At 38.5% G+C, this 16,859-nt stretch overlaps 1 protein-coding gene across 1 annotated transcript in view; it reads left to right on the top strand.

The window, feature by feature from the left end:
* Positions 1 to 4,374, top strand: part of LOC146735501 (uncharacterized) — a 70,949-nt gene extending 66,575 nt beyond the window's left edge. Inside the window, exons 2-6 of the mRNA XM_085506118.1 lie at positions 1,318 to 1,439; positions 1,654 to 1,825; positions 1,965 to 2,147; positions 2,445 to 2,555; positions 2,810 to 4,374. Of these exons, the coding sequence (XP_085362244.1) occupies positions 1,318 to 1,439; positions 1,654 to 1,825; positions 1,965 to 2,147; positions 2,445 to 2,555; positions 2,810 to 2,986 (765 nt within the window). The 3' untranslated portion in view covers positions 2,987 to 4,374. The remainder of the gene's footprint in view (positions 1 to 1,317; positions 1,440 to 1,653; positions 1,826 to 1,964; positions 2,148 to 2,444; positions 2,556 to 2,809) is intronic.
* Positions 4,375 to 16,859: the final 12,485 nt, after the last annotated feature.

The raw sequence follows: 16,859 nt of genomic DNA, 5'->3' as shown, positions 1-16,859 counted from the left end.
AAATTTATTTTGTCTACGATTGGAACTGCTGTACGCTCTACTACAGTGACCCGATTAGTGTGGAAGTGAGCGCGGAGTAATGACTGGTGGAATAGTGTCGTTATACGAACATGGGACAATGTTCACACCCAAAGGTCGCCGCAGAGGGCGCTTAGCCCTGGGCTAAGCGTTCGCGCATACTTCGTTAGCCCGTGCTAAGGTCTAGACCGTGTCTTAAATTCGGATCAGATTTAACCCGTACTTAGCATTCCTTAGCCCGTGCTAATAAGCGTTCACGCACGTTTTCTTAGCACGGGCTAAGGAATTTGACCTCTTAGCCCATGCTAAGGAGCTGTGCGTGAACGCAACTAGTGTGAATCACCTCCCACGTTTAATTTCCTGTGGTATGCGATCTAGTCTGATGCAAGTCACGGGAGAACAGTCACTTGTAACTTACAGATAAAGAAAGGGTTAATGCCTCGTTGCTGGTCCTGTGTTCATAAAAAAAAACACCTCTGGACACTGGGATGGCCATGGGTGTGGCAATAACCATTTCTTTATATTTACATGTATATGACTGTAACAGGAGCTCGTGATATTGCTAGGTTGTTGTATTGTGTTTATAAATAAATGTGTTGCGGTAGCAAACACGAGTAATACTATCGATACTTTATTTATAAACAAAATACTAGTACCTAGAAAAATTACAAGCACGTGCGGTGCCCAAGAACCAAATTACTACGTGAATGATTAACCGGAAATGAAGCATGACCTAAAATATGTGACCTGTATCAGCCAATAGCATGCGCTTTAAATATGCCGAGTATTCGCAAAATATACGTAGATCTACGCCGATGTTAATTGTGTGCACTGGTTTATTGCGTGACCGTATACACTACGTATACGTCGATCTGCGTCAGTATTAACTCTGTGCAGTGGTTTATCACGTGTCCGTATATACTACGTATACGTAGGAATACGTTAGACAGCATTGTTCTGCATTAGGTGTACGTTAATGTGCGCACTGTATACTTCCGGTCTGCGTAAATATACTGCTGTGTATATTTACGTATCAGTATGTTCCGAATGTGTGAATATACGTTGCGTATTCCCCGAACATACGTTGAATGTACGTGTGCGCCGACCAACGTATATCTTCGAATATCGGAAATACACGCGTGCGAATACGCTAATGTACCCGCCGTATACCAATGATTTTGCCCAGTGATAGCACAACTACGTTACAAAATAAGAGACGGTATGTCTCTAATATATTTTGTCTGAAACACATATTCATAAAATTTATGCTAATAATCAAATTTATATTATTGTCAGCAGATAAGATCAGCGTTTGATTTATCCGATGAGTTCTTCAGGAGTCCCGCGGATAACAAGTTACTGTTCGAGGCAAAGTCTGAAGACAATTTCAAAATCGGTTACGCTCATAGTGGCACAGAAAGGTTCGTTTATTCAACAGATTTTCAGCGTTCGGTGCCAACAAAATAGTAAATTAGAATGATAAATACATATCTAAGCAACACATTATATTGGTGTATTCATGGTTACCATGAGAGCTGCATGCAACAAATGAAAATTACTTTGTTACAGGGGTAATACATCAGCGACGTGGCCAGTATTAAGTTTGTCTAATAAACTTGAATATTTCTGTTACAGGTACAGTCGTGTCAAGAATTTCAGAGAAGCTTTCCGATTGCGTCCAGGCACACATTCCACAATTGACACTGTGGTGCCCGGGTTCGTGAAAGCACAACAGTTGCTATTTACTTCTATGGGGAAACTTGTTCAGCGATTGGTCAGATTGTTGGCTATTGGACTTGAAATAGATGTTAGTAAGATGCCATTTGAAAATATGGTTTTATGAAAAAAACTATGTTTTTCTGCACTGTTGTAATGTGGTTTTGTTTGTCAGATAATTCATCATTTGTTAGAATATGTATGTACTATCTTTTATTATTGCTAAACAGGAAAATGTATTCACTGACAAGTTTAAAAAGATGGGCGAAGAAGGAAACTCGTCTTACATGATGCACAATTGGTATACAACAGAACAGTCAATTGACAAATCTGGTGAAGCCATTCGCCTTTTTGGTCATTTTGATAATAGTGCCTTAACTCTACTTGTTTCAAGTAAACACCCTGGTTTGCAGGTGAGCTAAATGCGACTTTATATAAAATTTTGAATGACATTTTTATGTTTTCGATTTTGACGTAATAAACACACTACCGTGCCGATTCTTGTTCAAATTTGGTAATCAGTCTTCCCCCGTTTAAACCGACAATGCTCAGGACAGACAATCAACAAAACAAGCAATTTATATTGTATCACATGCACACAGCGTGCCCCACTTATAATTCACGTAATAGAACGTTTAATGCCAAACTCTATTAGTACAGTGTAATTATATTTATTTAAATTATCAATGCATGGAAATCTGTATATTCAGTTTAGAAACAGAGAAGGCGAATGGAGCGATGTTCCACCAAGTGGAGATAATATAATCGTACTTATTGGCCAAATAATGGAGGCTTGGACAGAAGATAAATTAAAAGCACCGGTGAGAATACGTCATGGTAATTTTTTGAGTAGAAACCTGTGACATCGTTCGTGTTATGTAATAAATCTAGAAGAATTAATGTTAATGAGCTTATTATAATAATGACGTGGTAAATTTTGACATGAGAGTTACAGTACATAATTACATCTGTTTTACGAGAATCAAAAAAGAATGGTATGTAATCGTGTGAGATGTTTCAGCAAAAATTAAATTAAGAACACAATATTAATGAATTGCCTAATGTTAACTTTCAGTTTCATCGGGTTACTTTCTCGGAGAGAGATCAAGGAACCGATAATCGAATGTCGTGTGCTTTCTTCGCTATTCCAGACAACGCACACACCAGTTGTAGCATTCACGGCAGTGAGAAATACCCCCCTTTCAAACCAGATGTTTTCTTTGTGGACAAGTTGAACGTATTATACAAGTAGTGTCCACATCAAACGATAGGCTCTAATTAGACAATCATAAAATGCGAGAGAAATTAATGTTAGAATTATTTTATTATTATTTTATATTTTTTCCGTTAGACCAAACTATGTTTTACGACAGTGTGCCTTTACACAATAAGGTATATACGTTGATGAATTAAAAATACCCCTAGTACATTATCGAATTGTGTTATATGTTGGTGTCAGGCAACAATTGCGAACATTGTATGTCACTGTTGTCTCTCTTGACATGTTTAATGTGCAATTTGCAAGTGCGAGAGCTGGCATAGAGTGCATTGGTCACAGAGAGCATATTCCATGAATTGGACTAAGTGACGCGGCTGTGTGACTATTTTCCTACGATGGCAATTTATTATGCTCTCCTTTAACAAGGCCCAGTCGAACACAAGCTTCTGCGGATTTTAACCAAGATTCTTGAAGTCGTATTCGTTAGTGAATGATTCTTAACCACTGAATATATCCTCCCCATCGAATCTGGTGCACACTGGACCAGGGAATCAGCACCATAAGTCAAATGCTACAATCACTATTCTACCGTTGCTTTCTCGTATTATCTTCGATGCGTATAGGGTTAGACTGCAAAATTGTTGTTTGTTGTTAGAGTGATGAAATTGAAGGACTAAAACGTTTATTTACTTTATTATCACGGATACAACAAACTTTCGCATTATACCTAGCATTATACTGTATAGTATGGGAGTACAATTGTATTTAAGTGAACAATATGCATATTGAATCCATAATTCAGAAATATAACCATTATATATGTTAATTTTGTTTTCTTGTTTCATGTATATGAATATGATATATTGTACCACGGTGTGCTTTTGTGTGCGAGTGCTCGAACGTGACTTTTGTGTATGAACAATAATAATAACACTCCCGAACCTTGGACAGTGACAACGGGATGCAAAAACAACGTGGAAGAAGTGTTATGAAACAATTGTTAACGAAGTGACCTTTGGTACCATATAACTACGTGGTACGAAGTTACCATGTTGTGACTGTGTGGTGCTAAGTAACTTAGGATGAAGTGGTACGAAGAGATATTGGCGCTACTACATGACTTTTGGCGAAGTGCATGTATGGTACGACTGAGTTTGGTGCGAAATGACTATGTGGTACGAAACAACATTGTGGTACGAAACGACCTCGCGGTAAGAAGGGGCCATTGGATGCAAAGCGACCCTGTGGTAAGAATTACCATTGCGGTGCGAAATGACTGTGGTGCAAACAGATTTGGTACGAAATGACCTCGAAGAAAGTGGTTATGGTACAAAGTGACCGTCCCTTAAAATGCAGAATTTTTTTTAGCTAAAACATCATATATTAAGTATTGAATTAAAGCATAATCCTACGAAACTAAACTATTCTATGTGTGTCAAATATATTTGCGAAATTTGTGGACTACTTGATTACGTCATTTATGCTATTCATGTTATTTCCCATAAATGTGCCTTATTTTAGCTGAACGTCAGTTGCTATACTATCGATGATTTTAACTGTGATTAAAGTTGAATAAAATAAATGTTCTATTTCATATTGAAAACATATTTATAATCAAATATATACCTACGCAGATTATCCCATATTGCCATATTTAATTGCCCTTTCATGCATGAACCGGAACTTACACTAACAATTTGATTGTATTACTTATGTATCATAAATATTCGAAACTAATTGGTCTGCATGATTGGACAAAATTGTATGTCTACTACTAGAAGGAATACATTAAGTATGTAATTATCATATATGGAGTCCAAGAAATCACCATAATTGCCATATTCTTAAGAACCCTGTAAAGAGTCCAAAGCAATTATTGTCAGTTACGTAACGTCTTTAGTGTTGATGGCAGCTGTAGAAACGTTAATATATCAATCAAGTTTAATACAATTATAATTTAAAATACTCCATATAGGTGACACTGTTTTCTTGCACATCATAAATCCCAAATATATTCTTGTATCAGTTACATTCTACAACATTTAAAAACGTCTCAGGCCGTTCGTGAGCATTTAACCTGATAATAGTGTGTCCTATATTCATTGATCGACCTTTAGCTAAATTATAAATTTTAATTATCTATTGACATTTCGTTATATTTACATGGGATGAAATACAATTAGACAACAATTGTCACCAATAACATATAGCATTTTTCATTTTTTAATGATAATTTGTGACAACGTAAAACGTACCTCTTATGAAAACACATTACATTTTCTTTCATAATATGTAACCAAAATCAATTATGAGATGAGATGATACATTATTACCATAGAAACCAATGGAAAAACACCATCAAGCACCATTGTTATGGATGTTTGGCTTGGCTAGTTGGCATTATGTGTCATTTGACTTTAATGAAACATTGGCATACAATATATTGTAAAATCAGGAAAAATTTGTATTAGCTTGGAAGTGGCAGGAAAGTAGCATCGAACATTCGCACAGAGTATTAGCCAATGGTGTTTAGGCACAACAAAAGATGTCCACCACCGCATAAATAAGCCATGGATGACTTTCAGAGGGAAAAGCTGTACTGACAACAACTCCGAAAATATATTAAGAACAGTCTTGGGTCCAATTAAACAATTAAACTGTTTCTGCTCTCAGTTGAGTATACGTACCTTCAGCCCCTTTCACAATTGGCGCCTCACTCGTGCGATAATTTTTTTTTCGAAAATATTTTTCCGTCCTGTTGTAGAAGTGTTGTCTTTGAGTCGCAAGCAATATATAAAATCGTACGAGAGGTGAACGACCACTGCACCAGCCTGGATACAACAGTCGTGAGACATAATCGTACGATTATTTTCATGTTTCCGGGTGCAACAGTCGTACAACGGCTGCAATGGTTGAACGATGATGCGACCAAGTCGCACGACATATGCGTTTTGCAGCGCCATATGTCGCGCGACCTAGCGACCCGTTGTACGACTACTACAACCGATCGTACAAGGCTACGACCCAGTGTGCGACACACCGCACCACCTGTCGCGCGTGGTGTTGGCCTATAAATACGATGGCCTAGATCACTTCGGATCATTTAGTGAAACAAATACTAACATTGGTAGTCCTGGGTGATACCCAGTCCAATTATTGCGGTGACGGCCGCTGTAACATCAGACACAATTAAATCGCATGGATGCATACCATATGTCCAGTCATGTGTAATATTAGGATTATTATTATTAATAATATAGAATCGTAATTTTTGTTGTAACCATGCATGTTTTGAAACACAAATATTGTATTTATTTAGTATACAGTGCCTTCTCAGACTTAGCAAATGCAAGAGCCTCCCAGGAGCTATTGGTCGAGCAGCAGCTATGTTTACAGTATGGATGGTCCAGACATTTGGGATGAAAGCTCAGGAGTTCTCGAGCTTATATTGGGGGTGAAAAAAATCGTACAACGTTGCAAAGGTGGCAAGACAGGTCTTCCAATAGTCTTAGGGTGGTACAACGGACTCGTACGACAGGACGCATCATCGTACGACATGAAAATACTCGTGCAACACTCGTTCGGGGTCTTACGAGTGCGTGCAAAGTCGCACAACATTCGTACTGCCTGTCGTGCAATTATTTTTCATCGCGTCAGTCGCTCAAAATATCGGAGCAGCACGGTTTTTTTCCCGACCGAGATGCGACCATTTTGTCGCATCTGGATCGTACAATAAATGGTACAACGGCTACAACGAGTCGTACAACGGGAAAAATTTCGAGTCGCAAGCCGTGGTAGTCTGTTTGGCACCGATTGTGAAAGGGGCTTTCCAGGCACCTCCAAACTATTTCCAAATTCATAAATGTCAGCATTATTTTTAGACACAATGAGTCCATCTGGTTTCACCAAATCGTGATATGCAATACCATTAGCATTGTCTAAAAGGCCGCACACATTAACACGCATGCACGGACCTTTTAAAAATACATTTATTCCACGGGTTGTCATTGTCCAAATACGGGAGTTGTTTATTTCAATGTACATTCGACTGTTTTTTACTACAAAGATGCTTTAACCGTTGCGAATTACGGCAGAGATATTGGTGAAAAGTTGTTTATTGATCTGAAGATTCACAATACAATGTGGGTACAATCCGCTTATTTTCTTTTCTTATGCAATTTTTAAACATTATCTGAATTTAAGAATCGCGACGACAATTTTGTCATTAAGCGCAAAACGAAAAATGGTTAGGCAAGTTTGACGTTTGAATGATATGTTATTTAAAATAAATCAATATAACAAAAATAGTTTACCATAAACGGTTTGTTCTTCGGGATCTATAGCAACTGGACACCGCCTTTAATGACAATAATACACACGTATTTGGGAAAAGTACTTCGAGCGCAAGTCGGAATATTACCACGAAATCGGCATTGATTTGAAATGATGAATGGGCAATATCGCGACAAACCTGAGTCAGAATATACGTACATATGCATTGGATGTTATACAGCATGCCTTCAAATGTTAACATCTCCCCTAAAAATATAAAGGTGTTCTTGGTTGGAATGTTTTATGTGAAATATATGGTGCAATATGTCGTGGAGGCTTATCCGCTTGTGTTTTTCCTCATTGATGCATATTTGTTATTTGTCACGAGGTCACTGGGTCAAATATTAACCAAAATACCAAATAGTATGCAATACGTTTACTACCTCGTGTGCGGGTTCTTAACCAATATAAAATTACACTATTTGTGTAACACAAGTATAATTTAGACTGATGGGTTCCAGTAGAGTTCAATATGACTATATGCACATATAAGCAGCAATAATGCACACCGGCCAGTCTTACACATACGACACTACACATGAATTACGTGAAACCATAGTTTATTAGGTACACAAAACATATACTTGCTACAGTTCTCTCCGTCGGTATCGCCCGCCCCTGTAGAGGTATAGCACAACACGCGGCCCTCACCACGCACCAACGCAACTATGTTGTTGGTAAGAGGTGGGGGTTACGATATTTCGCACTGTAGACACCACGGCAAAGTTGGTAACTACCCTACGACTAGGGGAGGAACGGCGTACCCTACTAGTCACGTTTATCAGTGCCAATCTCTCTTAAAATGTTACATAAATAAACTGGCCAGGAAAATAACAATTCTAGTAATTAACAAGGTAATATAATAACTTAAAGCCCAAGACTAACTAGTGTGTGTGTAGGAATGTTCGGTACCTGACGTTTCCCGACGTGCGTCGAGCAGTGTCAGTTGGCAGCGTCGCCCGGTGAATTATAAGAAGACGGTAATTAGCGACTCGAACTCTTCCTTCTCGTTTCCGAGGCATCTGTCCAAAGAACGAAAGTTCACTCAAAATCGGGAAATCGCAATACAGGGGCATTACTCAAAATATTTTAGAGCTGTTCAAATGCCAGCTGATGGCAAGGGTCCCAATCGACTTTCCTGGGTTTAGCCTTCTTTGTAAGTTCGTGTAGAGGTGCAGCAATGGCTGCAAAATTTGGAACAAATTTGCGATAATAACCCGCTAGCCCCACAAATGACCTAACGTTAGTTACTGTCAGGGGTCACGGAGCATTCTGCAATGCACGAACCTTTCCTGGGACTAGACTCAATTGGCCTCGCCCCACCACATGGCCAAGAAATTCAAGCTGAGTGAAACCAATATAGCATTTTGATGGTTTAGCCGTTAAGCCTGCCTTCTGGAGGTGATTCAATACATCATGGAATCGCTTCAGATGGGAATGCCAAGTCTTGCTATATATCAAAATGTCATCCACTAAACTAACAACCTCTCCCTCGGTACCCATCAGAACTGTTCGCATAGTGCGATTGAACGTACTGGGACTATTTACAAGTCCAAATGGAAGGTAACAATATTGGAAAAGACCCAGTGGGGTAAGAAAAGCAGTTTTGGCTTTCGCCTCAGGAGCCAAAGGTATTTGCCAGAACCCTTTAGTAAGATCAAGTTTGGTCAGGTAATTACCATCAGCCAATTGTGCAAATAATTCCTCTGGATTAGACATTGGCTCAGCATCGAATATTGTGATCTTATTGAGCTTTCGGAAGTCTGTACAAAACCGAAGACTTCCATCAGGCTTCTTAATTAGCACAATGGGCGAGCAATAAGGTGAATCAGACCGTTCAATGATTCCCAGTTCTGTCATATCACGTACTTCTTTAATCACAGCGTTACGTGTTGCAATAGGGGTACTGTATGGTTTAGAACGTATAGGGTCATTTGAAGTCAGTTGTATGTCATTGCACCCGATGTTCGACTTTCCTGGTATGTCTGTAAGTGTAGCAGTATATTCTCTCAATATCCCTTGTACCTCTTTAATCTGGGAATCGCTATGTTCAGGGCCCAAATGCACATCTTGAACGTTTTCTTTACCGTGCAGGGAGACTAATTCTATCAAGTCCCCATTAATGTGCTCTGGACCTTCTAAGCCATGTTCGTCAGATGGGACTTCAATCAGGCCAGTAGACACGCACATAGGAGTGTCCTTTGGCACAGACGAAGAATTAGTGTGTATGTTCGTGTTTGCATTATCATCCGTAGAGTCTCTTACCTCGTACTTCTTCAACATGGTACAGTTTATCTATACCATCCTTTTCTATACGATAATCATTCCGCCCGATTCGTTCTTTAACACGGTAGGGTCCTTGCCATTGCATCTGCAGCTTATCATGAGCTGTAGGAAGCAGTAACAGTACCATCTCACCTGTGTTGAAAGATCAGGGCTTTGTACGTTTGTCAAAATGAACCCTATACCGATCACTGGACTTGCTCAGTTCTGTCTGCGCCACTTTGCAAGTGTCCTCCAATCGATTTCGTAGGTCAATGACGTATTCATATGTACCCTTAATTTCTGGGTTGGTGATCTCTTTTGTACATAGCTCCCACAAGATGGTCATTGGACCCATTACTGTTCTCCCGTACAACAGTTCGAATGGGGAGAACCCCAAACTGGCTTGCGGAGCTTCTCTGTATGCAAACAATAATGGTGCTATGTAACGGTCCCAGTCCTTTGGTCGTTCTCTACACATGCGTTTGAGCATGGACTTCAGAACGCCATTAAAACGTTCACATAGGCCATTTGTTTGTGGGTGATATGGAGTCGTGATGAGCCGTTTAATTGACAGAAGTCTACTAACTTCTTGCATAATGAATACAAAATAAAATAAATAAATACAAAATGAAAACAGTCTTAATAAGATTAATCTAAGATACCTACATACCAAGTATTAAATTAATTGAAGTATTCAAGACGTCGTCGGAAGTAGCTGCGTTGGCCGAACTACAATATGTTTTATCCTTAAATACATTGTTTTTTTGGGATCATACTTGTTTCTGTCACTATAATACTAATTTAATAACTTGATTCTACATCTGCTAAAGTATTGCGCGATTTACATTCGAAGTTAACAGGGCAGTCCCAAATATTCTAACTTTTACAATGACATGCAGGCAATAATATCTACACTTTTTTGTACAAGTGTACTCGACTAGCATTGGTTTTAGAAGAACACCGGGAAGTATATCACACCGGAACTAATATCGCACGTTAACGCGGGACATTAGTTCCCGGCTTGATTCGTGATACATTTGATTCACATTTGGTACACATGTCATACATAGATGCATACGTGAAGTCGTTTTCTATTCAAATTTAATTAAGAAAGACTAATACACTGATACTTCATGTTAATAAAATAGTATTATTAATCACACCTCACTGCTGTTACGCATGATGTGATTGGTTGAGACTCTATCACATGATATTGATTAAAAATGGATATTACATTGTATATTTCCCGCCAAGTGTATATTACATGGGAATATGATATGAATGACGTCGCTGAAACTACTGCGCAACAATACTTCGCCTAACAAACGTTCGCTGCACTGGTGCTGCCCCGGCTGCTGTTGTTTTTGGACTGGTTTCAAGGTTTTGAAGGAACTTTAACCATCTGAAATAGACAGCGAATGTGCCAGAATGGATATTAGGTAAGATAGTCTGTTTTTATGTTCAGGGTATTTTTATATCAAGCAGGAATGTTCGGCAAAGCCGCCATTGAAACGTCGCAGCCGGGGTTGCTGCGGCGCGTTCTACGCTGTGAGCATTTCTACGCGTTCACGCCCGTATTTTAACCGAAAACGATCTGAAGCTGTGTGACTTGTGAATAGAAGGTGTGGTACTTTAGTGGGAAAGTAAGTTCAGTCACCTCCACGCACTCTGATATTTTTATCTGGAGAGTGATCAAATAACTTGCGGTTGAGAATTTCCCCATTCATTTCAAAAATGTTGTTCTTGAGTGATTCACACAGCGGAAACACGATTATAAAAAAGAGTATCCGTGTCTGAAAATAACGTTTACTGAGTGTATTTCGCAGTTTTTGTTTTCAGAAAACAATGTATGTATGTTATTGAGTAATGTGAAATTGTTATAACAGATAAAATAAAATACTGCATACTTCAAATATAAGTGTCCGTATTGTATAGTTGCTGATATATTTTATTCAGCGTTTGATAATGAACACTGGACTGCACTGAATACAATGAGTATAATTGTACTCTGTAACTGGTACTCACGTTTAACAAGTTAATTTACAAATGTAATAATTTCATGTGATTTAATTTTTTCGTCTGATGCCACAATATTGTTGTTTATGGTGAATGTACGTGGGTATGTGTTGTTTGCATTTCAATTTCATTGGAGCCTCGCCATAGTTAATTTATAACTGAATGATTTCAGATTCGATGTGTCAATGCCTAAATAATAGTAGATGGCCCAAGCGACTGAATTAACTCAGATAATCTACGTATATTTAATATATTCCAGGGCGGAAACCGGACATTTTCACCGCCTGGCAATAATAACGGTGAAAACAAATGCCGTAGACTCAGAAAACGATACCTTGGGATATTTGAGACTCCTGAACAGTATAACAATATATGTTCAGGATTACTTAAAAGTTGAGCTTGTACCGTTCTCGATTTTAGCTGTTTTCAGCGGCTCTTCCGATGTTCCAGAGAAAAACTCGCAGAACTCATAGAAATGCACACACTCCTAACACTCTCCGCGCTCTCATTTCCGTTCTGCTCATTATTAATGTACGGTTGTATATATAGCTAACGAAGCCTGCCGATGCATGTAGTAAGGTCCGTTGCTGATGTATTCTGTAAACAGACATACTATACTCTCACGTCAGAATAGTCATTATAAGTCAGATACAGATACAAGGTTAAGCATAAAACAATATATTTATATATACTCATATATTCTGCACCTTTTACGATTTTACATCCCATCGCAAGATCAAATTCATGACTATACGTCGATAGTTGTGAACATTATTTCAAATATATGACAAATGGCACAGTTTGCAGCATTTTTGTCATTTTCGTTACCACCACAATAAACTCTCAATAGATAATGTGAAGGTATTTCGAGACCAAAGTTCGCAAACTATACTGAAAGAATATTGACTGTGGTCGATGCAACCACATATTGTACAAGTTTAAAAAGGGTCCGATCCATTTTTCCCGTTCTGATTTTTTATTTCTAATTCCGTTATTTGCTTTAGAGAACTTGTATGAGCGCTGATAAGAATGCTGTGATTTGTTATCATAATAGTGAATAATGTGAGCTTGTGGGCCTGAATTTCAAAACTGTGATTGCACACGTAGATCGGCGGTCACATTTCTATAAGACAACACGGAAGTTGCCAATATTACGAATAAAAGTATAACATATCACGTGAATTTTAGCGCTATGATTAATATCCAAAAAAATATTTGATTAGAGTAATGTTTGAAATTTGTTGGCGTTTAGTCAGGTAGATTGATGACCATGGTGGTTTTAAATAAACCTTGAAGGGCTCTTCTTCCTGGGGTCTCATGATCAGTGATGTATAATTAATCAAAAGTATAGCACATAACATTGTTATTGTGCTATAATTAATGTTTAATCCGCAATTTAGCAAGTCCTGTGTATGAAAACGTACATTAAATTTTGAAATATTTGTAGCAATTGGTATCGACAAAGCCAGTTTTAGGGAAATCTGGTTCTCCGTGATGAAACAAATGTTCTAGTAGCAATCGCAAAGACCTGAAGTCATGAACTCACACAGTTAGGGTATACTGGTATTCACCGATGATTTAACCCCCTTTCTCACGGTCAGGCCAATCTTTTGTTGCCCTATGTTAGGAATAGAAACGTTTAAGTCACTTTTTTTAGGGCAAACATGTAAATTTTGAGCGAAGCGCCCTCAATGGCGATCTAATTGAGTACCGAGAAGATTCCAGATACACTTTTGCTAACGCTGACATAAGATATGTCACAAGGGTAATACCCCTTTCCAAAATGCACCAGAAGCTGTTGACCTTTAAACCGATATTCATATGTACATACCGATGGCCTTCGAACGCTTCCACTCATATAAAGTTTCAGATCAAGCATTGTAAATATGCGCCTGTGATTGCCTGTGTGTTAATCATTCATCTGCCACGTGACGTGATTAAAAGGAAAGGCTCATATACATATGTTAAAGCCACTGATTTTATAGTATCTACAGGCGGGTTCGCACAAATGCGATCCGGTTCAAGGACACATGTATATACATTCGTGGAGGAAACAGTGGCGGCGGCACAGGGAGGGCAGAAACAAATGTTTGAGGGGCGTCGCCCCCCTAAAATCATGCTGAAACCCTTTGTATCAGCAAAATTTGCGCCTCAAAATGCAGGAAATAACTTTCCAGAGTGTCTAGATTTCATGCTACATTACGTGCCGCCGCCCCTGGGTAATCATTTGATGGTACCCGAGCAACGTATATAATATAATCTGTCACACGCAACGTAATATTACCGTAATTGGTATAGTACATGTGTGATGGTTGAAATACCAAAATGGCAACAGTAACAAAAAGACTTCCCTGACGGCGATGATAAAATACGAACACGGAGCCAACAGATGAGGTTTCAACTGGTACTGGTATTATTATACTCTGCAAACATCAAGTACAATAACGCGGTAAAACTCCACTACTCCAATAAGTAGATACTTAAACTCCAATACAATTCAACGAGATCTCCGATCTGATCCCAGTGCTGAACAACTCCCCTATATATACCCACACTGTCTATAAATAGACCATTACATCAGCATACATAATGAGTCTGGAATTTACTACAAATTTCTAGAATGTTCCATTACCTTATATTGCCTTCTACAGTGTCCTATTACCTATTCAACCAGCTTCTAAAAATTCCACCCAGACACAGTACGGTTCTAGAACATTCTCAGTCACACGGAAGTGGTAAACAAGTCGTATGCGACATAATCAAAAAGCTAAATGGGTTATAGTTTGTGTATAAAGGGTTGCATTATACTTGTTTCAGTGCAAAACTTACTATTGTTTGACCAAAGGTCTGTTACACTATTAGTCATTTTGTTTTAAGTGGCGTCGCAATCAGACGTAGTATAAAGTTCAGTGCGTCGATTGAGTGTTGATAAAGGTTGGGTCACTTTGGTATTGTGCCGCTCATTTGCATATTGTCACTGCATCACTTGTTGTATTATCGGCCATGCGTCCAGACACTCAAGTAAATTAGCCTTAGACTGTAAAACATTCAATAAGGGAGGGAGGTTGTTAAATTAGTGTAACTTGTGCTACTTTTGTTACTTATCTGATTATCATTATTTTTCTTGATCTCCATTTCTGCAGCCCCTGTCATGCAATATTGTGTTTGTCTTCTGTGTCTAGCTTGTATATTTTAACAAATCAAAAAGTTAATAACAACTATGACTTATTTCCATAATGGAAAGAGGCTACCTTCCCTATAAATTACTCATATCGTGGAATAGTGTTTCTAAATTATTTTAATATTGTCATAACAGTCGAAACGGCGGTAACCAGACTCTAACTTGTGATTGTCCTTCTCGTGCCATAGATGAATATTTAAAACTTTCCTCGTGTTCTCGATTTTAAAAGCAGTTAGTAAATATGATGAACTGATGAGTGTTCCTTCCCAAGTAAACATCGAATTTGTCATAAAATAATAGAGATATCATATCAATAGAGCGTGGAAAAATATGTGATTGACCATAGTATGCAGAAAAAGTGTTGGATCAGTGATACATTCTGCTTTGAAATATTTAAGAAATAATGTTCGTATTAAATATCTAGATACTGTGCCATTATATCTACATTTAATGTCTTCACCGATTTGACACGTACTGGATAAATTGTGAAAGCCGTAAGCGTACATGAGAGATGCAAAAAACATTTAACAGCGCCGCCACCGATGAATTGCGGGCGCATCCACTTCCCAGCTGCGTAGATGTCCGGGTAATTTAGGTAGTGTTCGGTACAGTAGAAAAATCAAGATGTCGATCAGTTTGAGTATTGTCCACGGAAATGTGATTGAAGGAGACAAAGTCTTTTGATTTTGTCAATTTCGGTTACACAAACACTAAGGTTTATGTCACGAGTGGTTTCGGTCACGATTGTATCTTGAATGGGATTGGTTCGTGCGTTTTCCTGTCCTTCATACACGCTTTCGTTTCTGGGCACACACACACACTTGAATATCAGCGGCACTTCCGGTTACACTTTCGTCTTCGATTTCACGATGTTTCGCTGATTTGGATGATAAATTTTCGGATACATCTTTAGAATCAAACAACTTGCATTCCGGCTATTTCTCTCAATCAGACAACCAGCTTGGTCCCATCCACCATAGAGTAGATTGTTCTAAATCTTCTGGGGATAATCTTCGGGTGAGAAGGATTAGATACAGTGTGTACATGTCGAAATTCTTGATTATGTTTTAGAATTCAGACATATTTTGTATTTCTCAACGAACGATACGGCGACGAACACGTCGTGTTCCTACAACTGCTCCCATTAATTCGAGACGGGGAAGAGTAAGAGATTGGTTTTTCACGAGACAAGATTCGCCAGTTTCCGTGAGTATATACGCGGTTGCTCCATATGCACGCATGTAGGCATCGGAGAATACATGAAGCTCGACGTTATTTACATCAGTAGTGAAATATTGTCGTGGTATATCGATATTGCAAATATTATGAAGGTCTTTAGTAGAAATTACCATTCATCCAAGAGTTCACTAGCAATAGGTTGATCCCAGTCATGATTACTTTTCCAGAGGGACTATATGATTAATTTCGCTTGAATTTGTATAGGTGTAGATAGACCAAGTGGGTCATATACCCTGGCAGTATAAGCCACGATTTCACGTTACTTCGTTTAAAGACGGTATCGCAGGTGTTTTAATTTTCATTGTATGATATGAGTATTCCACTGTAATCCCAATATACCAACATTGGTAGCGGTAAGTTAGTCAGAAATAATGTCACGAATAAATGGGATTGAAGTTTGAGAGTAGTTGAAGGATTGAGATGAGAATATAAATTAATCGAATCAAAAATATTAATAGAGTTCAAACGATCAGTTGTAACCTGCTGATGAGTTTACTTGTATAGGTTACCAATTTGCTTGTAGAATGTTGTGAGTTCCCCAACAAAATCCACATTCGATCTTGGTCTCGGCACCAACATTATGTGGTGGATGAGATATAGTTGCGTTGTATATAGTAATAGACGTCCATGAGACAAAGTCAGAACGCTAGTAACGATTGGCTGATTTGTAGATAACGTGGTTATTGTCTCCACGTCCGTCGGCGTCTAGTCGCTTTAACCCAGCAATTCGTTTACTGAGAAAATTTATATTTTTTTTTGTTATTGCAAAACCTAAGTATAAAGTCTAGTTTTTAGCGAGAGTCGTGGGTATTTCAGAATCGAGACACTTAATTTAAATTGCGGAGAAGTTCATATGTTGTTACAGTGGTCAAC

The sequence above is a fragment of the Saccoglossus kowalevskii genome, chromosome 12, assembly GCF_978046115.1.
Source record: "Saccoglossus kowalevskii chromosome 12, keSacKowa6.1, whole genome shotgun sequence".
Lineage (NCBI taxonomy): Eukaryota > Metazoa > Hemichordata > Enteropneusta > Harrimaniidae > Saccoglossus > Saccoglossus kowalevskii.
The sequence above is the reverse complement of the archived record's forward strand: the minus strand, read 5'-3'. Positions and strand labels throughout refer to the sequence as shown.